We start from the raw sequence: 22600 nt of genomic DNA on the forward strand, positions 1-22600 counted from the left end.
CTATCTAGTCTTTTTTTTTTTAATTAAAAACTTTTTGTTAAGATGTAATTCACATACCATAAAGTTCACCCTTCGAAAAAGTGCAATTCGCCACTTTCTAGTACATTTATAGAGTTGTGCAACCATCCCTATCATCCAATTCCAGAATATTCTCATCATCTCATGAAGAAACCCTGTACCCACCAGCAGTCAGTCCCCATTCCCACCACTCCCCAGCCCCCCAGGCAACCACTAATCTGCTTTCTGTCTCTATGGATTTGTGGATTCTGGACATTTCATATAAATGGAATCATATAAGATATATCCTTTTGTGCCTGGCTTCTTTCACTTAACACCATGTTTGACCTATTCTTTGCATATTTTGGTGAGGTGGGGGATGGAGAAAGAACGGATATGCCCATTTCGGAATTGCTGCCTCGTGAGCAGGCGCACTGGAGTTTGCTTGGCCTGCTCTGTGGTGGTGGCTGCACTTCGCTTGTCCTTCATGCTGTTCTCAGCTTCTTTCCTCATACTTAGTCAGAAATATTTGATGTCAAAGAACGGACTTCCCTCCCTGCTCATCTTTCCATGGTACTTTCCCTTTGAAGACCAAGTTCCCACTCTTGCCACTCGCTGACTTCTTAGTGCTTCCACCTTCCACAGACCCTCGTCTAAGATTATCCTTCTCATTCTCTGGCTCTGTCCTTGGCCTTGTCACAACTTACCTGTCTTGTGTTTTAGGGCCCTGCTTTCAGCTATAGCACTTGGCTTGAAAATCAATCTGACAAACAAATCCACGCCCAGGGACTAAAGGTGATTTTAGCTTGCTGGGCCATTATGCTAACACAGGTTCTTTGGCTGGGGACTCTTGGAGAGGCAATGTCTCACTCAAAGGAACACATTTCTTAGAGTGGAAATTGGGGTGCTGTGGAAGGCCGGCAAAGATGTTTTAGGGTGAGGTGAAGGGAGCCTTTGAGTGTCACTGCTGATACATGAGATTAAATTGGAAGGTAAACACCTATTTCATCTACAGGTAGTTTGTTTCTCTGTTTGGAGCTCCAGTGCTGCTGACAAGAGGATGGTCCTTGGTCATTTCTCAGGTATTTTCGGAGCTCTCAAAGTCCGGGTTCCATTTGTCCCTTCAGCAGAGCACTCTACAAATTCCACTGCCCCTCAGCATACTAACTGCCCCTAAATGGGAGCTAGTCCAGCTCTATCGACCCCTAGTCAAGCACATGAGTTGAGTTCTGAGCACCATGTAAGAAATATTAAGCAGTCACTGTAAAAGAAACAGTAAGATCTCAAGAGAAATTTTTATGTCACACTGACATTTGTCAAAGCCAAATGACTCAAGTTACCAAGAAGCATTTGCCAGCCTCTAATTTTTTTTCTTTCTTTTATTTTTATGGGAAGGACAAAATAAATATCTAGAGAATAACAGCATCTTGAACAATAACAGCATGAGGTTTTTATAAAGAATAAATCATTTCCAGTCACGCTTAATAGATTTTCTAATAAATTTGTGAAATTAGAAGATGAGAGGGGAGCGGGGGATATTCCTATTTGAATTCTTGCAAAGCATTTGATACGGTGTCTCCTGTTTTTACTTACATAATTATCCCTGTAAGTTTTAGAAAACTGGAAAGTGACCCTGAGGCCATAATCAAAGGAAAAAGAAACAGAGTCATAATTGAGAAGAAATAGTTGAAGGACTGGGGGATGCTTCGAAAGAAGAAGAGAAAGCGCAGGAACCTATGCCATCTGCCATCATGCTTGTGAATGTTTGTCAGGGAAATGAGGGAAGTGGTTTCTGTGCTGCTTCAGGTGTTAAAACTTGCCGCTACTGAGTAGATGTTTCATGAAGGCAGATTTTGGTTCAGCAGAAGGAAGAATTTTCTAACAGAGCTTTCCAAACATGCAATGTGCTGTCAAGAGAGATCTGTAAATTTTCTATTATTGAAAGGGATCAAACCAAGTAGAGCCGACCAACTGTCAGGGATGTAGTGGGCACTGTATTGCACCAGATACCTCCATGGACTTCTCTATCACTAAGCTCACAAATCTGTAATATTACTTTTGTGTTACTGAAATATGTGTGTGTGTGTGTTTCAAATTTTAACATGAGAAGCAAATCACTAGGGATACGTAGACCTATACTGCCTAACACAGAAATGAATCTATCTTTTAAAAAATCTTCATGGAATGTATTTTTGAGACTCCTGTAGGTTTAGCTGCATGATCTTATCAGCTTCCCTTCTTTAGCTTACCTCACTTTCTCACTGAAAGGAAGCACCAAGATGTATATTGGTGGATGAAATCTGCAGTAAACAGGCAAAGGGGGCCTATATACTTAACTAACAATACTGTTACCCTTGGCATGTTGCTAATAACAATGACATAACTGACTTTTCCTTACCCTCCCCATTCAGACAATGGGGGACCAGCTAGAGGAAAGAAATGATTGGCAACCAATGATGATGAAATTATTTTTGAGGTCACATGAAGGAAACTCAGTTGGGGATGGTTTGGATCAGTAGAGCTAAGGTAGGAAAAATCTATAGTCTTCTAATCTTTGAAATGTCAAGGAGCATCAAGAATTGTTCAATGTGGTCCAATATGGAACAGGAAGATGGAATAGAAGAAAATGTAGAAGGGCATCCAGTAGTAACAAGCTTTATGTCCTCTCAAAATGTCCTCAAACTTTGGGCTGAGAACTACACATCTGTGGATCTTAAATACAAATTAAACCACAGAAGGCATATAAGAGGATACCCAAATATTAACTTGAAGTTAATTTCATAGACACAAAAGTAGAGAACAGAGTAATTCTATTAAGTTCTATAATGAATAACCTGACAGAGAGTGAAGAGCTAGAACGTTCTCTATCCTTTTCTGTAATAACTTATGGACGATATTGCTCTTCCATTCACAGTTTTAAATGCAACCAATAACATTATGAGTATATATAGTCTGTGTTTCCAAGGAAACAGATGACTCAACCAAATAAAATGACTAATATGCACGGGGGTGGGCAAGAATAATTAACTGATTCTAACAACAAAAAAACTGGTACAAAATGAAGTTTCTGTCTACATATAGTAGAATTCAATGAACATTATGCTTGTTAAGATATCTTATATCAACTTATTTCTCCCCAGGAAATTTAAACCTGGGAAAGTTAAAAAGCAAATATATACATTCACCAACTATATGTGAAAGATGCACTGTATATAATATAGGCTACTGATCAGGATAGATACTTTTTTAAAAAAAGTGAATCTAATAAGAATGATACTAGTTTCTGAGTAAACGTGACAGATAATGTTTGCTGCCATAAACTGGGTTCCTGGTTTTGACTATAGTCAAATTGCTTATTAATTAGTTCAAAGTGATCATATATATATGTATTCAATCAGCTTATTTCTCCAATGGCTAATCACAGGAATGTTGGAGTAGAGAAAGGAGAAAACTGTCTTTTTCTCCTTGAACCTAATGCAGGGAATCTTGACCCTGAGTCTATGAAAGGGCTTCAGCCACAGGGTTAGGTTGCTGGGGGGGGGGGGGGGGGCAGGGGTATGTGAGGAGAGAAGGAAAATATGTGACCCTTGAAATCATGTGTACAATTTTGTGTGAATGTGTTTTTGTTTTTTCCTTTGGTGAGGGTAGGCCCATAACATTCAATAGATTCTCAAAAAGGTTCTGAGAATTAAAAAAAAAAAAAAATAGGAAGAACTGCTCTAAAGGCTATCAGCTCAGAAGAGCCAGCTAGGGAGAGTCAGGCTGAGTGAGAGCCTGGGTGTGTGAGCTCCTGGGGTGTGCTTGGCTAGGTGTCTGAGAGCTGCGACACTGAGAGAAAACAGTGTTGTAGGAGTAAGAAGGAACAGAGGGATTGGAAAAGACTTCACTCTGTCAGAAACAAATGTTTCTTTATACTGAGAAAATCACTTTGCCATTAGGGTCCAAGTTACTCTATTTTATTCTTCAAATGACTTTGTGCTGAAGGTCATGAGGTACTTTGGACTAAAATGCAAATTTGTGAACTGTTAAGAATCCTTGACCAAGGGAGAATCTCACCTATGAATGACAATTGTTCCACCTTAGGTAAATTTGCATTTAAATTACCAGGGATAGGACTAAATTTAGCTGGGTTTTCTTTATAGTAATATTATTATTTTTTTGTTTTTATAGATAATCCTATGGTTTTTTTCCTTTGAGAAATATAGAGATCTCTGTCTATCTGACGGCCAGTATCTGCATGCCTGGAAACATTCAGATGGTGAACGAATTGCTCAGTGCTCCATCCACATTTGGCATCATGTAGACAGAGCATCCCTAGGATTTTGAGAACAACGTAGAACACTGTATAAAACATTTCCAAATCCAGGCATACAACCATCTCGGTCTTCCTCGTTGACTTTCCAGTAACTAGGTGCACAGACGGATATACTGCTGGTAATGACAAATCCCCGTGAGGTGTGACATCCTGAGGTACATGAACATTTGATTAGGGCAGGGTATTATGAATTAGTACCTTTTTAGACTTTCTAGATGTGCTTTATCTTTATAAAATCTTAACTTTACAGTCTATTTTTTTTTATCAGTCAAGGGATTTAACAGCTTTCTTCTCTATGACAGCGTTTGCAATTATAATTAAGAAATGTATTAAAACTGGAGTGAATTAATGTGAAAAATGGATGGGGACTTGGGAGTAGATTTCCCCAGCTAGGTATGAAGGACTAATTCAGTCTGAGAAAAGGGAGGTAGATTGCAAAGCAAAGCTCAAGAATCTAAAAAATTTCAAGGAATGTCCTTATACATTCAAATTTCTATCTTTGTATGAATATAGGTGTTAAATGAGAATGATCCAAGACTTTTCATGTGCTTTGACTGGTCCCAACTGTTATAAGTTGCTGCATCAATGTCTCTGTTGTCCCAGCCAATATTTTTGGTCACTACTTTTCACGTTAATGAGGTAATGTCTAAGGCAACAATTGTTTTATGGGATAGCTTATAGAGTGGCATCAAAATCTTCTGGGACATAGGGAAACTTTCAGCCTAAGATCCTGAAGGCATGTGTCAGGGATAAAGCTGTCATAACCAATTAGAAGAAATGCTCTACCAGTTTACCCAGGGGAAAGGAAACAGGTTTGTCTATCCATACTGGGATGGGCATGGATGCTTTCCTTTTCTAGGACTCCAGGGGACATAAATTTGTGTCTTAGATCCTTAGAAAGGGAGAAATAAAGCTGAATACGCCATGGTCTATTTAGTTGTTATCTTTGTGTAATTTCAGATTATGCAATACCAAAACGCGAGTTCCTTTCAAAAGGTGTCAAAAATACTTTGTACTCTCAAGAAAATCCCTAAAGCAGAGTAAGAATGTCTAAAGATAAATGCTTTAATCATTTTTTCCCCAATGGATTAGAGCTTTTAAGGATAAAAAACTAATTCTTCTTCCTTTTATCATGCCACGCAAACTCAGACTACCATTTTCCTTTTAATGAACTGACCACTTCCAAAGATTGGACCTGGAGAACTTAGAAAATTTAGCCTTTTGGATCTGACAATATCTCTGTCTGCTAGAATGAATACTAGAGATTTTTGATCAGTCTTCCTAGTGGCCAGAGCAAGGGTTGAGTGACTTACCTGAGCACTCGGAAGTACTGAGATCCACGTCAGTGACAGGAATGCACCCAGGGAAGGCCACACATACAGGGATGTCAACACTTCCTGTTTCTCCAAAGCAGTGCTCAAAGGTTCCTTCAAGTCGGAGGAGGCCTGTTGATCTATGTCTTTGTCCCTATTCCTGCATCTAAGCTCCGTATTACAATATGGGCAAGTGCCTTTTGGCTCCTTCTGGCAATGCCTTGTCTCTTCATGTTATCTTATTCTTGCCTTTTCCTTATCCACTAAGCAAACACAGAGATTAGAGGAGACTTACCTTAATTCCAAAATACTAACGGAGTTTCCCGAGGGAAATATTCGCCTTACAAAATTGAAGTCACCAACATACACACTACCATCAGGGCCAGAAGCTAAGGCAACAGGAGCGAAGAGTTTGTTGTTATGGGCGGGGCCATTGCAGTTGGTGCAGGCTACACTCCGTTGGTGTCCATTACCCATTATGGTTGATATGACTGGAGGTTGCTGGGAAATGAACATATTTTCTCCATTCCCTTTATGTATGATTCCTAGATCCAAGAAAAAAGAATTTAAAAAATCACCACACATACATATATACAAAGGAATACTACTTAGCCATAAAAAAGAATAAAATAATGCCATTTACAGCAACATGGATGGATCTGGAGGTCATTATACTAAGTAAAGTCAGAGAAAGAAAAATACCATATAATATTACTTTTTTGTGGAATCTAAAAAAATGACACAAATGAACTTATTTACAAAACAGAAAGAGACTCACAGACATGGAAAACAAACTTATGCTTACCAGGGTGGAAAGGGGAGGGTGAAGGGATAAATTGGGAATTTGAGATTTGCAGATACTAACTACTATATAAAAAATAGATGAACAAGGTCATACTGTATAGCACAGGGAACTATATTCAATATCTTGTAACAGCCTATAGTGAAAATGAATATGAAAATGAATATATATGTAACTGAAACATTATGTGGTAAACCAGAAATTAGCACAACTTTGTGAACTGACTATACCTCAATAAAAAAATTACCACACAATATTCTCAGCAATATTTTAATTTCTCTCTCATTATTCAAAGCAGGAAGGAGCACTAGCCTGCCACAAAAGAACTTGAGAATGAAGCACATCACCCCAGATTTTATTTAACTGCACAGCTACAACAAACGGCAGCATAACACCTTTCCTCAGTCTGTCCATCTGTGAAGTGAGGCAATATACCCAGTCCTTTTAATGCTGATTTTAAATGCCTCAATAAAGCATTTGATGACTGACTAACTCTTAATGATCTCCTGCTCATTTGGGACTTTGTGAATCATCTGTGGCTGATTTTCCATCTCTGGTTGACTTTTTTCTCATGCGTGGCACACAACTGTCTGACTTCAAACTACCCTCACTATGCAACTGGTTCCTGAAAAGGGAGTATCAGTCAATTTTATTATTAACCTTAGCAAAACACAATCAGGAAGGTAATCTACTTCTGTGAAAAGAAAAGAAATCATATTGCTAGAATGCACTTCAAAGATATAAGGAAGGGACTTGAATTTTCCACTCTTTTGGACCATATCTCACTATCATCAGTGCAGGAAATAGAGATACTGACTTATGAAAATGCTGGAAAATACTCTGCAGTCATTTTCTTTGGGCGATCTCATCCATTCTCATGGCTTTAACTCCCACCTCACTATGCTGAAACTTTCTCCTGTCCAGAGGTCTCACCTGATATGCAATTTCCTACTAGATCTCTTTGCTTGGATGCCCCCAGAGTACCTCAAACTCAACAAGTTTAAAACTGAACTCATTATTTTTCTGCATTCCTTACCAAACCCTGCCCTTCCTCCTGCGTTCCCTACTGATCTTATGAGTGGTATCAACATGCGTGTATTTCCAAGTTGGAAATGTGGGCACCACTGTTGCTCTTCTTTTCCTCATTCTCTAAATCGAATTCATTACTAAACCCCCATTGAGCCTGCCTCCTAAAATATGTTGAACCAGTTTCATGGTCTCCATTTCTACTACCACTTTAGTTCAGTTTTTCTTAACTTTTTGGTCTCCTGGTCTCTATGCATACTCATCTTCAATCCATTGTCCACAAACCTGCTGTAGAGATTTTTCCAACCTCTGGCTCTATACCTTCCAATAGCTCCATATCCCTGATGGGATAAGGGGCATGTTCCTTATTATTAAGGCGTACGAAGTCCTTCATGATTTGCCTCTTGCCTCCTTCCTCAGTCTCCCTTCTCATTGCCCTCTCATTTGTATCCTGAGATTCGGCTACAGCAAACTATCTACAATTCCTTTCACGTGCTTTCACTCCGCTCTGCTTTTGTACTTGTCTAGTCCCTCTGTCCTGAATGCCCTCCTCATCTTGCTTGCTTGGGGAACTCTTACCTATCCTCCCAACCTCAGCTCAGTTCTTCCCCAATGCCCTGTCCAGGCAGAATTAGTGACTCCTTCCTCTGTGTGTGCATAGTGTGTTTCCATAGCTCGACTGGAACACTTGCCACATTGTATATAATACAGTTTCTATTACTTCTGTATCTTCCCCATTAGAACATGAGCTCCTTGAAGGCAGACTCTCTGTCTTACTCCTTTCTGCATTTTTGTGCCAATCCCTGTGGCCAAGTCATTAGAAATGCTCAGTAAATGTTGAAAATAGGCTCCAAGTCTCTCGTTTCCTTGTCCAAATCCCAATGATTTTGCAAACCTGCTGAGCCTGGGCCGAAAACCCAAGGAACAAGTACTGCTGTGCTAAATAGCTCATCTGCCCAGAATGAGCCAGGGCAGGTAAAACATCCACGTGGTGAGAAGGCATGCTAATGTGTCAGGCTGAAGGAACTGACAGCAAATGAATGAATGCAGCTATTTTTTCTCCCATGACCCCTGCTATCTATCTCCTCCGACTGCCTGTTACTGTCCCTAAACATTTCCTGAAATGTCTTCCTCGGTTTTCTTCCGACTGTGTCCCACATTCCTACAACAGAAACTACTGATCACTCTGAAATAGGAACATTGCTGGCAAGAATAAGTAAGAGGGTAAAACATGTACAAAATCATGGTACCAAATATGCCCTTGGAAGAGACCTTCCACTAAACAGAAATCCCACGCTCCTATAGCCTTTGGATTTCAAATCTAAAGTAATTTTACTTTCCCTCCCAAAGTGATTTCTGGCTATTTTTTCAACATATGACCTGCAGGAGCAGCTATGAGCTTATGTCCTAACAAACTGGTCTTTTACTGAAGGGCCATGAGATAGAGTTCTTGAGGCTCACTACTTTCTTATTAATTTTATTAATAACTTTATTAGGCAGTAAAGAAATTCCTTAAGATTTAGAATAGTTAATTAAGTCAGATTAAAAGGACAAAATTTCATTTCCCAAAAAACACTTAATTGCAGTGTGATCAATATCGCAATTTAAATGAACTTGGAGAAAGTGAATGAGAACCGGCATGACAGTTGCACCACATCATTGAAAAGAAATCTCCTGATGATCACTAACTGAATATCCTACCAATGAGACTATGATATGTTCTCTAATAAATGAGGAAACCAACTGTTTAGCATGTCAGTATTTCAGCAATGCACTACAGGGTATATCATTCAAAAAATATTTCCAATTATTGGCTTGGAAATACCAGATTTGCTATTAACATCTATTTTCACAGATAGATCTCCATTTTTTTTATATCAATATAATGGTATAGTTAACAATTACCTTCAAAATGACATGTTATTACCAGGCTCCTGGCAATTTAAAAACTAAAGATGGCTATTCTAAAACATTCTTCTAAGCCTGCAATTCTAAAACTCCCCTTTTCTATTAGAAAGCCCAGCACTCCATCAAAGAAGAAGAATGATTAAAGGAAATAAAACATAAGGCAATGTACTTTCTGATTACATCTCAACAATTGATGTCTTGCTTTCATGCAAGGTACTAAAGTGCCTGTGTACTGAAATTACCATTCCTGCTTAAAGCTGAAGCAATCAAAACAAAAATGGGCAAACCCCTTTTGTATTGCCCTGCAAAAATAGATCATTTTGAAGGGTGTTTTTGTTGTTTCAAGAATCTGTTTAACCTTCCATTACATAGAACCAGGGCATACCATCTAGCGACAATGATTTAACACCAATTCTTCAGCAAAAGGTTGCTTTGAAAATATTTTGTTTATGTTCCTGGAAATCTTGATCAATTACTGCTGCCTCCCTTCCAGTTTATTCTGCCACACATGCTCATTTTGAAAACAGAATCAAATGATCCTGAGACTACACACATTATTTATGAAGGCCAACTTCTTGCTAAGGAGGGTGGGGGTGGTCTTGTTAACAGTCAACAAACCCCACCTGAGGGGCCCTACTGCACATTTTCGTTCCCAGGTTTTCCTTTTCTCTGCCCCAAAGCCAAGTCTGTTGTGTAATAAGTTAAGCACACTTTTGAACACACTACTCATACCCTCCTGCTACCTTGCTTAGAACTTCTTTTGAAGCTTATAAGTAAGTTTGAAATAGAAATTCCCCTTGGAAGCCAGTGGGTGGTGCTTTATGCTGATTTCAAAGAAGAAACCATTTTTCAGGCTTATGAACAACAAGGGACACCATACATATTTCTCTTAGGACTTAACTGAGAGAATATAAACACAAACTGGGAGACGTGCCAGTGTGATCAATGGAAATTTACTTCCCCTCCCAGTAAAACCATTTGCTGACAAACTACTGGCCTATCTTGCAGGCTAAGTTAAAGGAAATTCTTTATCCATTTCAGATGGATGACAATACCCAATTAGAACCCTGATTGTTCTTTCTAATAATTTTAAACACTCAGCTGGCAGGGCACACTAGGGGATATGTTTGATATAAAAATATACTATAACAAATAGCTTAGCTCTTTAATAGATGATTCATGTACACATTTTCATTTGTCATAATTTTAAAGAACTGATTTATCTTAAAAGGGATAAATATGTACTCACGGTAATCACCAAAAAGATGTACTGTGAAGGAATAATATTGAAAAAAAACAAGTTTCTGGGTTTTTTTTTTTAATCTCAGTGAAAGCAGGAGCCACCTCTACATATCAGGCATAATATTTGGAAACAATGCTCCACAAACAATGGTTAATTGTCAGGTAAATATAACTGCTGCAACTGAAATGACAAATGGTCTGAAAACATTGCCTACTAGAAACTAGCCGCTGAATAATGATTCTGGAGCCAAAGAAAAACTGAAGAATTGAATGGCAGCAGACATCCAATCTAATTACAGGTGTCTTTTTAACCAGTGAGAGGAAATTGGGGGAAGACAGATTCTTGTTTCTAATCTGCTATCTGTCTCAGATCAAAAAAGCGGGGTGCCTAAAGAGTTAGCTTCTTCTGCCTTAATCAGTCAGAAAAGACTATATGACCTGAGGGGGAAAAAAGCATTGCTTTCTAATTGGTCCTCTCAACGCTGCTCCTTCACACTTATCAGTCCTGCTACTAGAAGGCTGCCTTTGCGGGTGGGATTTAGACTTCGTAAATGTCCCAAGAGAGGTGTTCGTGTCCAAGGGCAGGCTGAAAGGCAGTGGCAGAGTTGGCTTCAGATCTGTTTCCTGTCAAGTGTGACCAGTTCTTGGTTAGAACTACAATGTGCCTACAAATGAGATGATAAAATGCACAACTCTTCCTTTTTAAAGCTCTATCTCAACTAAGGTTTCTTTCTCATGATAAAATTCTCAGAAAGAGACAGGAAGTAGATTTAGTGGGGTTGGGGTGAGCACAAGAGATCTTTTGGGGTGATAAAAATACTCTAAAACTGTGTGGTGGTGATGGTTGCAGAACTCTATAATTTATAAAAATCATTGAAGTGTACACTTAAAATGGGTGAATTTTATGGTGTATAAATTATACTTCAATAAAGCTAAAAAGATTCTTAGAAATAACTTGGTACCTATTACCTAAAAAGAATTACTGGTGAATTAGGGTGGAAAGAACACATTTGTGGAAATCAGGGTCCCCCAAAGCCAACTTTCTGAATGGCTCCCCTCTGTTTTGAATTTTTAAGCCTGGTAAAGCAAACGGTAAGAGGATATAAGATGGGGTACACACAGCTGGGGGCTAGCTCGATTGAGGTCATTTCCACTTTATGTTTAATGTCAATGACAGGCATTTGAAAGAGACAATCCATACAAGCCAATAAAAGTGAGTGGAAAAGAAATGGCTGCTTAAAATGTCAAACTCTTTCAAATCAAAACAAAAAACCTAATAATTTAATAAGTGGCATCTGCCCTTTCATTTTTGTACTTTTAAAACTGTGATTCTCCTTTTGACAACAGAAAAAAAAGTTGGCATTTCGTATCTGTGCCTGAATTTTTGCTCTTAAAAAAACAAACAGTTGGAAATGGAATTTAGAATCTCCTTTGAAAGGGGAGAAGGAGGTGTAAAGGGGGCAGACTGCAACAGACTCCTGCACCTTCAGGGTCCCATGCTAGGACTATGGGAAGCGGTCTCATTCTCTGCTTGAAGCAAACCCAGTCAAAATTTCCCAGCCTCTGTGGCTGGTTGGCTTGGCTGATTGAACTCTGGTGCAAATGAATAAGCCCACAGATGTGGTTATGAAATGGATCTCAGCCTTGCTCAGTTCATGGCCTCACAAGATACCCGGTCCTTAGCCAGCTGTTTCACAAAGGTAAGATGCATACAAGGAGAGTCAGGTGGAAGGATGTAGCTGCCTCAATACATTCACATCCCCAGTCTTGGAGAAATAACCTAAAGTACACATTCCACTCAAGGCTGGTCAGAATCTGCCTCTTAGAGGAAAAGAAATGATTTCACAGTGAAAACATAACAGTTCAAATGATGCTGGATGGAAACGCCAATGATTGGTTTCCCAGCAAGAGGAGGTGACGGAACTTAGATGAAGCATTTATATAACCAGGCTGGCAAAATCAGTTTGTCTGAGAGAAGGAAGCATGGGCTCAAGGGCCACCTGTGGTCCCAATCTATTTAACATTTAAATTACAAACTAGGAGAACGTGATAGCAGGAAAAGCGGTCCAAAAGGAGTGTCCTGATTCTCACTGCTTTTTCATCTTTTCCTAAGTCCAGGAATTAGGAGGCTTAAAAGTAAGTGAAGTCCAGGGCTGGACTCTTTCCCCAGATTCTTTCACTTCTTCCCGTGACCCTCCTACCTCTTTTCCTCTTTTACCCATTACTGACCCTTTACTCTGTCCCTGGCTTCTTACTGCGTATTCTGACATTTATGTGGATGAACAACTGGTGTAGAGAAAGAGCACATGGCTCGAGCCACTTACTAACTGTGAGCCATAGGGGAAAGTCACATGACTCTCTAAGCCTCAGATTCTTGATCTTTTCAATGGGGTTAAGGCCACACTGCGGGGTTGTGTTTAAAATAGGACAGAGTTCACTAAAGCCTTTGAAAACTGGATCACATAGATAAGTCATTAATTCTAAGGTGTAAGGCTTCCCATTTTCACATCTCTGGAATAAGTATGTATCTTGCAATCAGTGCATGTCATAGTTTAACCGGCAACATTTTCCATAAAATAATGGTGTACTTATAATCGATGATCTGTTAGATCGCATGAAATATGGCAATTATTATTCCACTTTTTAAAAGTTGGTTACAATGTCAGATAGACTGGCTAATCACTAGAGATAGAGCAATAACGGTAGATGATTCTTAAAACCCAGTTTTATATAATTTTGTGACAAAGAAGTCTCACTCTACTAGCACTAATTTGAAATCAGATCATTGCTTTTGAAAAGAAATATAATGCGGTCATCTCTGAGTGGTGGACTTAGAAGTAATTTTTTTCCTGGCACTTTTCCAAATTTTCTGCAATGACTATGTAATACACACACACACACACACACACACACACACAGCATTAGGAAAACAGTATTAATAAATATTTTAAAATGTGCTTACCACTTTGAGGATTCAAAATATGATGCTTGTTCAATGACCAGCCTCCTAGGTTAGAAGCATCCATCTCAAAACCTTGTAAGATAACTGTCCTTTTCTCCCAGAGAATTAAGTCAGGGCACATTTCATATTCATATCCCACAGACACTGCAAACGAAGAGTTAATAACACATTAGAAAATTTTAAGAGATTTGCTTCATTTTTGCACTGGTTGGCAATTCTGTGGATAATGCATTTGCTACTGAATTCTGACTGGGGTTGAAATCTGACTGCAAATGCCTTTCACCGGCCGTACTGCAGCACAGCACCTAGCCCAGCATCGGGCATCCCAAAGCGGCCAGTCAGTGCATACTGGGTAAATACATGAAAAAGTGAGCTACTGAGGCTGTCATTAGGTATGCACCAGATATTCATGAACATTAAGCTGGAGTATGGGCTTTGGAGTAGGAGGTGTGTTGTAAAACTGAAGAAATAAGCTCTGTGAAGGTTTAAGCTGTGGTGACAGAATTTCTTTCTTTACCTTGGTAGGAGAAACGCAGGGAGGGATGGTTTCTGATGTCTCCAGAGCGCAAAACGCACTTAGGAAGCTGGCTTCAGAGTACCGGGTCACTTATACAACAACTGACTACACATGAGGCAAATAAAAATCGATTCTACCAATTTATATTTGCTCCCATGCTAACTGGCCTTTGGTTTGCCGCGAAGTCTGAATTTGCTTAGAGTTCTACATGCACTGCAGGTGTAAATTCCACTCTGTGCACAAGAGATTTTGGTTTCGGCGTGTAGCTAACCAATGGGACATCACCCAGCATTCTGGCTTCAACTCTGACGAAGCACAGATGTTGTGCATAAAACTGGGAACCCCAGTATGCCTCTAAAATGGGAAGTGCGAAATGTGACAGCTTGGGTGCCTCGGCTCTACTGAAATATGTAGAACTCAAGTATACCAAGTCTCAGTCATTTTCTCAGCTGGTAAGCCTGCTTACCTGTTAGAACCCCAGAGTTCTGCTTCTTGAATTTAAAACACTTTCTGTCCTCAGTATGTTCCAAGCCTGAGAGTATTGGCTCATTACACTGCAGACCCCCTTTCTGGCAGCTGAAAATATCCCTTGCTGGTCGTCTGCCATTGCTTTCGAGTACCTGCCTCTACCTGACTCTTCAGGTGCCCCTGGAGAACTCATTCCTTTTTCCTTTTGTCATCTGGTTATGAAAACTGGTAATGAAAATGTGTGCTTAAACAATGCCAGCAAAATAGGCCCTAAGAGGAAAAATTCAAGCAGACTAGTCTGGGATTTTGGTATTAGGTGAAGGGAAAAGATGGTAATTTTAGTTCAACAGATTTGTGTGTGCGTGTGTGCGTGTGTGCGTGTGCATGTGTGTGTGTGTGTGAGCGCATGCACAGATAAGCCAAAAAGTCTTCATGATTATGAATATACAACTCGCTAATTTGGGGGATCATCTGTGGCCAATTTTAAACCACAAGGTGACTTCTTTTTGTCCCCCGCTCCATCAAAGCTTTAATAGGGATCAGGACTGTCTTCACTGGTGTGTGACCTGTGTAGCCGCACAGGGGCCCATGCTTAGAAGGGCCCCCTACTCGGCTTAATCCTCTGCTGTCACTGTCTTGAAATCCTTAGTACGTTTTTAACAAGAGGTTAGGTATTTTCATTTAACACCGGGCCCTGCAAATTATGTAGCTGGTCCTAATGGGGATGCCCTTCTACCCTGGCATCAGCTGGTGAAGACTCATGGAATGCAAACTCATTTTAGTATTAGCCCTAACCAAGTGTTATTAGCAAGGGAGATTAATGGGGAGTGGGAAAGACTCATCATAAAATGGAAATGATTTCTAAAGGGAAATTAGTTTGGGATCATCTGTGTCAATGCTGTTCTCTATTAAGAGGGATAGAAACACAGAATTTCAGTGATAAAAAACCATCTCAAAGGTAATTTAGTTTGGGTTACAGGTGTGGCACAAATCATTGCTGTCTACAATCTCCTTGATATATCTTATCATGGCCCCGGAGCTTGCTAAAACAACTCTGGCATAGTGGACAGAGTTGGTTTTAGACCTAGTCAGAAAAAACTTAAATTCTTAGGTCTGCCATTAACTAGCTGTGTAGTCGCAGGCAAATGATCTCCCATCTCTGGGAGTCACGCTCTTCATCGGTAACAAAGGAGGGAGATGAGGATGGACCAGAATTCATGGTTCTTAGACCCTTTTGGGTCAGGGAATCTTTTGTTATGAATTTGATAAAAGTGATGGATCTTCCTCCTAGAAAAATGCATATGCACACAAAATTCTGTATACAATTCTAGTGGGTCCACTGACCTCCTAAAGTCTGACCTCAAATCAAAGACTGCTGTACTAGATAATTCTTATAATCCTCCTCTAGCATTTTCACTCTATGATTCTGAAGTGCATTCTTTCAAGATTGTAATTGATCAGTCCAAATTGGGGAATCAAACCCCAAAGCCAAAGAGAGCACTGTATCTCATGTTGGAAAAATCCAGGGGTGAGAGAACACAGTGAGGGCTACACTGGTGTGTAGAATAACACAGTTTTTGCTTCTCTTGCAACATTTAAAAGTCTTGGTTAATGAATAATCACAATGATAATGATGACAAGTTCCCTTCAAGCCGTCATCTCCTCCTCTACCACTGTCAGGGTCTGTCCTTCATATATTTTAAGCCCGGTGTGCTCCCCTAGAATCTCTTTTCCAGAAGGTGATTGTGCACTTTTGCAAATAAGTAGTGTGCCCTGGTGACCTCCGACGCATTTGGAGCCTGCTCTCCCCCTCTCAGTAACAGTTAAAGATCCTCCCAACTCTGGCAGGAAATGCTTATATAAAGTATCAATTAAAGAGTTCTCAGTGCAGTGGCAATGAGACATCCTCTTCACCTCCTCATATCTGCTCTCTGAATTGCTCTCTAGCCCGCAACAAAAAAGTGCACTGGCTGCAAACCCCACAATTATATTACTTTTTTCCCCGAGTCATAGCAAATAGCAACAAGGCAGCCACTTAATAAGTTCCCTCTAATTTTTATTACATTTATTTTCTCCTGAGAAAGCTCTATGAGCTAATAAAGTTATAATTTATACTTAAGACTTGTCCAAAATTCCAACTGACTTTAATGAGAATGGCTGTGTGTTGGGGTATTTTTGTACGTGGCTCCTTGTTCAGAGTAACAAGGCAAGGTTTCTTCCTGACAGCAGCACACTGTAACAGAATCCTGGAACTTGCAGTCGGTTTATGAGAAGGCAGACGTTTCACCCCACAGAGTTGAGCTGCTCTCCAAATGCACAAGGAACTGGCAAATACAGCGGCAACCAACCCTAGACATCCTCTCATGGAAGCAGACTATAATGCACGGAAGCCTACTCTTTTTCATATAATTAAATATGGGGAAGAAAGGGCTACTCAGGGGCTGGCGCCGAGAATGCTGAGCCCTGACAGTACACTCTGCCTGGTACTGTGACAGCTGAGGTTCCGTTAAATAAGCAGAGTGGACCCACTACCATTTCCCAGGCAGCCTGTTATCTATCACATATGATCATCAGCACAGCATGGTGGAGGCCACGGATTCAGCCTCTGGCACTGTGGAGTGGGTTCGGGAAGAATAGTGTAATGAGAAGGAAAAAAATTATTCATCAACATTTCAGAGGCGCTATAGAAGACAGACTAGTCTGGCAATAAGTGGGGATTGGGGGGGCGGGACTACACTTCCCAGGGGCTGGTACCACGGTCCCATGCTGCTGGGGCCTATATGGGGAAGGCAGCTGAGAAAAAGCCATTAATATGGCAGAATCCTTTCTTCAAACCATGTGACTGCCTCTCTTGTGACACCCTTAGTTCCTCTGGATTTCTGTCTTCCTGTAGTCTCTCCCTCACCTCTACACAGAGATATGAATGGGGTGTTCCTTAACCAAGAGTCACTGATTGTGACAATAGGCTTGCTACTTTTGTAGAGGACTCTGTCCTCTGGTCACAGGATTTGCACCTCTGACTTCACTGTTAGTCATCTTGCAAATCTGACACTGGCTTATAAAGAAGCCTTTGTTATATTCAAAGCCATTTGACATTAGAAAAACAGTAACTGAATCAGAGCAGCAGCATTAGTAAGATGTGGGGACTAAGAAAGCTGAGAGCCACAGCACCCCTGACATGCAATTTAGTGACTGTGACACTCATCTGTAAGTTCCTGGGTAGGAGGCTGACGTTAAATTGCCAAGGTAAAGATGCCATGTGATGAAGCTGGTGTGCAAAGTATGACAAGATTGAGCAGCTGATTTTCAACAGCTTCAGGCTAAGGCTTCAGAATTCATAATGGCTGCATTTATGAAGGCAATATGTAATTAAAAGTAGTCTGATAGTCAGTGTGAGAAATTTACGTTACCTTCCTGAGCTTGAGGAACATCTAAAAATAATTTCATCACATTTAAAAGGTAACTAACAACAAGATCAAAACCTTCTTACCCAAAAGAAATCATTAAATAGAACAAGGAATAGTTCCCATTCTTTTAAAATAGTAGATTACTGTAAAAGAACAACAATAAAAGACAAGAGACAGAATGAACCAAATGCAGGCCAAGGCGACAACAGACCGAGGCTACACCGGTGAAATGCTATCTGCTGAGAACAGGGACCTGCCCCCAGAACTTCTACTTTTTCCTATTCTCTAGTGATTTTTCATTGGATAGGATGACCCCAGAGGCTCCTCAGTTTGACACACCACTCAGTGGCCTGAAATGCTTTGTTTACCTATCTGTTATTCCTGGCTTAGTAAGAATGTCAGAATCAGGTGATGAATTTTTACAAGTGCCTTTTCAGCACTCACGGAGATATTCACATAGTTTTCTCTTTTAATCTATTAAGGTGGTAAATTCTAGCAACAGATTCCTTAATGCTGAACCATCTTTGAGGTCTTAAAATACACTCTACAGTACTTGGTTATGATGTATTATCTTTTTAATGAATCACTGGATATGATTTGGTAAAATTTTCCTTAGGATTGGTACCTTGTCAGTGTACAAAAATAACCTTACCGGTTTAAATATGATAGCACGAAAAATAACATAGTAGTTGGATGGAGAGAAAGTACATCTAGGAAAGGTCAAAAGCATCTAGGAGGTCCTATACACCATAACCTAATATTATGAATTTGTTTTCTGGCTGCTTTGCCTGAGCCTAGCTGCATAAAAGCGAACCTGGAACCTGGAACCTACGTACCACAGAAGGCAGGGTGATGTACTGGCTCACACGTACATTCACGGGTGCCTTTGTGGACCTGGGCACTGCCCTCCTGCCACTTGGCAAGTCCACCATCCTATTACATAGGCCAGGCTAAGGGGTCAGCCTTAGCCTCTGTCCTTATTCGTTTGTTTGTTTAGTCATTCAACAAATATGCCACATTTAATGAGTCCCTCCTGTTGCCAGGCACTGAGGATAGGAGAATGAACGAGGCAGCACTCCTCGCAGTGGAGCTCACATTCTAGTGAGAGGAACAAATATGAAACAAAACAGCGCGCACATACACACACACACATTGTGATAAATGTTATGATGGGAAAGTACAGGGTATTATGAGATAGTGTATCAAGGGAATTTCAGTTGGAACTGGAAGGCAAAGAAAAAGCCTCTTCATGCAGAAGGGATTTATCTCATGAAGTACAGGAAAGAACATTCTAGGGAGAGAGAGTGGCATGTGTGCAACACTTTGAGGCTTCATATCTTTGGGAGACTGAAAGAAGGTCAGGGTGGCTAGAGAGTCGGTGTCTTTCTAGTGCATCAAAAACACATGAAGAACAACCCTTCCCCCGCCCCCATCCCCCCCAATACAGAAGAAAACAGAAGATGACCACCTTCTAGCAGTATTTAGGCATTTTTCTTTGGGGGGATTTAGGAAACAGATTCACCTTGAAACTGGACTGGTTATCCTTTGAAATAACGTGACTGATTAAAGGGGATGCGATATTGCAATGGAAAGAAACGTGCTGGTTATTTAATGACTCAGCAAACCTTTGCTGAGCAGCTCTATGTGCCAGGCAGGTAATTTGCTAAGCACTGCAGATACAGTGGATATTACACTGGGCAGCACAATTTGTCATGTCAGAGAGGCCGTACCCTGAAGGGTTACCTATCTTTTGGAATTTTCATCCATGGCCTCCTTAAAATAATATCACCTTACATTTGCATAACACCTAACAGTTAAAAACATTTTTGTGTATATTACCTAACTTGAAGATTTACAAAACTCATAAGAAAGATATGTTTACTCCCATCTGATAGATGAGATGATAGACACAGAGAGGTGAAGTGACTAGTCCAAGGTCATCCAGCTATAGCAGTAAAAGGTAGAACTGAAGCTCAAACCCTGTGACTTCTTAGCAAGTGCTTTTTTCTTCTATGCTGGCTATTAAGGGAAAGACCCATGATTCAGAAGTGCCAAATAAATAAACTTTTATTTGCTCTGAATTTAAGAAATAAGGATTGGAAGCTAGGGATAGCCTTGAAGTAGAAGCTTTGTGTATCCTGATTGGCCCCAAACAGTATCCAGTTACACTGTTGTTTACAGCATCCCCTTGAAAGGGGATCCTGGTTTGAATGATAAATTATGTGGTCACTGAATGTTAAAGAGATATCACCATAATGTGCTGAGATGGCTTGGTAGAGGAGATTGGGAGGCAAGAATCGTCATAAATGCTGACTTGGAAAATAAGTCATACGGTTTGGTAAATCATTTAATTTTTCTGTCTCTTGACTATATTATCTTACTAATGGTTGTCAAATTCTTATGCCTGAAAGTCATTTAATTGTGATCCAAAATACATGTGGAGAGATACAAAACATACACTCATGTATAAGTGAAACAAAGTTTTCTAAAACAGTACCCTCTAAATAGCTTTACATTATGGTATTTTCTATTCTGTTCTGTTCTAGTCTGGTCTAGTCTATTCATATATGTTTTGTTCCATTCCATTCCATTAAAAAAGTACTGGTTGATTCACCAAATGGATTTCACAATCTACTACCGGGTGTGACCAGCAGTTTGAAATGGGCACAGACCACTTGCTTACCAGAGTATCAATCAAGGGTCATTTAAAAACCCTGGTACGCTCTAGGTACTCTTTGGAGGTCCTCATCTCACATTTTATCAGAAATATTAAAGTGGATACAACTTATACCCCATATCCAACATTAAACATATTTCATACTAAGTGTGAAAATTGAGTTGGAGTTGACAAGCTGACATAACGCTCCACTTTGCAGACATTTATCTGAACAATTTGTTAATGTTGATTTTCTGGTTTTCTTTGCATCTTTTGGTGCCAATACCTCTATTTTTCAGGTTGCAAACATTTTCACAGGTCCTTGAAAACCTCATATCCTTGGTGCTGTGCCTATAAAGCTGAATGGATAAAACAGCCCTGCTCTCAGTTAATGATTACGAATTCCTGAGTGGAGAGAAATGATGAAAGATTATTATCTCTGCTAGCTTCTTTGACAGAAAGCCACTGGGACGTTGAATTGGGTACTCGGTAAGGTGGGTTGGTCCCTTCAGTGAAGAGAGGCAGTAGTGAAAGGCACACAGAACTCAGGAATGGGAGACCCAGGTTTGAATCCCTGCTCTGGGAAGGTCTTTCATCACTTGCTCTGTCTGAACCTCAGTTTCCCACTCTATAAAATGAAGATCATATTAATCATGCCATGCCTACCAGGCAGGAATGTTATAAGGATTAAAATGAGAAAATGCATGTGAGAGTACTTTGCAAATTGTAAAGCACTACCCATTTATTATTAAAATATTCAGTGGATGCTATTTTTGTGGCTGCCCAGCCTGCCTAGGTTTTACTGAAGGGAAATTTATGAACACTAGAGCATCGTTCTCGGGGATGTTTTGTGTGCACAAAGCAACCGTAGCTTAGCACCTATTACCATTAATGTTCCCCTGTTTCTCTCTAACACAATTTACACAGACTCCTTTGCGTCGTGAACCTTTAGGAAGTCTAGTTCTCCCTGAAACACCACTCTTTCTTGCCAAACTACTGTACTAAATAATTATGCAATTGTTGTTACCAATAACCTTGAAGAAAAATAGAATTGTTTATAGCAGTGCTACTAAAGGCGGATGGCTGATTTCCTGAACTTCTAGGACTCCAAACCGCTGCAATTTAATTTAATTAAAATGAAGACCAAGCAGAATGCATTATTACGTATTGATAATGTATGCAGATACAGGCGGACATAGGGAATTATTCTGACAAAATTCATATAGTGGATGCAGATCAGAGCCCCTGAACAAGCCAGTTTGTCAAATTAAATAAACCGTCTCTAGAACTTTAATGGCACTGTGAACGTAAAAATAATGATTTTTTTTTTACATTGTTTTGCAAGCAGCAGAGTTGGGAAAGAAACTAAATAATATACAATGATTTCTAGACATCATACCTTATTTAGAGCCAGAGAATAAAGTACCAAGGCCAAATTATTTCAAATGCTCACATGGAGTTTTTAGCAGGGGAATCTTGTCTGTGTATCAGACAACAAAATCTTTAAGCCGGATGAACTGGTGATTGTGGTTTTTGTACAGCAACCCTGGGGGTGATTTTACTCTTCTTCCACTTGATCAATATTGTACTTGGATTAATCAATCTTATCAGCTGCCATTGATACTTCTCCAAGGAATTAGTTCACACAACCTCCACTGGTAATTTATTCACTCTAGTATTATCCCTCCAGTTGCAAAATCTGTTTCATTACAAAAACTGGAGGGATACGTTAGGATCTCAAGCATTCCTTTTCTCATTTTGCCTGTCTCTCAACAATCTATTCTTCTTTTGTGACACTCTGGCCCTTAGAGATCACACCAATTTCCCACAGCTGAGCCATGTGGGAAACAAGAGCCCCACATTTCAAACTAAGTGAGCATTTCACCTCAGATATTCACCATCACTTCACATTCAGCTTGTTTAAATCTGACCTCTTTCTCCATCACTCAGAAACGAGGGGGACAGAGGTTCATATTTAAGTGGTGAG

At 40.0% G+C, this 22600-nt stretch overlaps 1 protein-coding gene across 1 annotated transcript in view; it reads right to left on the minus strand.

Moving 5' to 3' along the window:
- The window catches only part of TENM1 (teneurin transmembrane protein 1), a 700775-nt gene that overhangs the window by 101485 nt on the left and 576690 nt on the right, over nucleotides 1-22600 (minus strand). Inside the window, exons 22-23 of the mRNA XM_074360055.1 lie at nucleotides 13566-13709; nucleotides 5921-6170 (exon numbers count right to left, since the gene is read on the minus strand). Of these exons, the coding sequence (XP_074216156.1) occupies nucleotides 5921-6170; nucleotides 13566-13709 (394 nt within the window). The remainder of the gene's footprint in view (nucleotides 1-5920; nucleotides 6171-13565; nucleotides 13710-22600) is intronic.

This window comes from Camelus bactrianus, chromosome X (genome assembly GCF_048773025.1).
Source record: "Camelus bactrianus isolate YW-2024 breed Bactrian camel chromosome X, ASM4877302v1, whole genome shotgun sequence".
Classification (NCBI taxonomy): Eukaryota; Metazoa; Chordata; class Mammalia; order Artiodactyla; family Camelidae; genus Camelus; species Camelus bactrianus.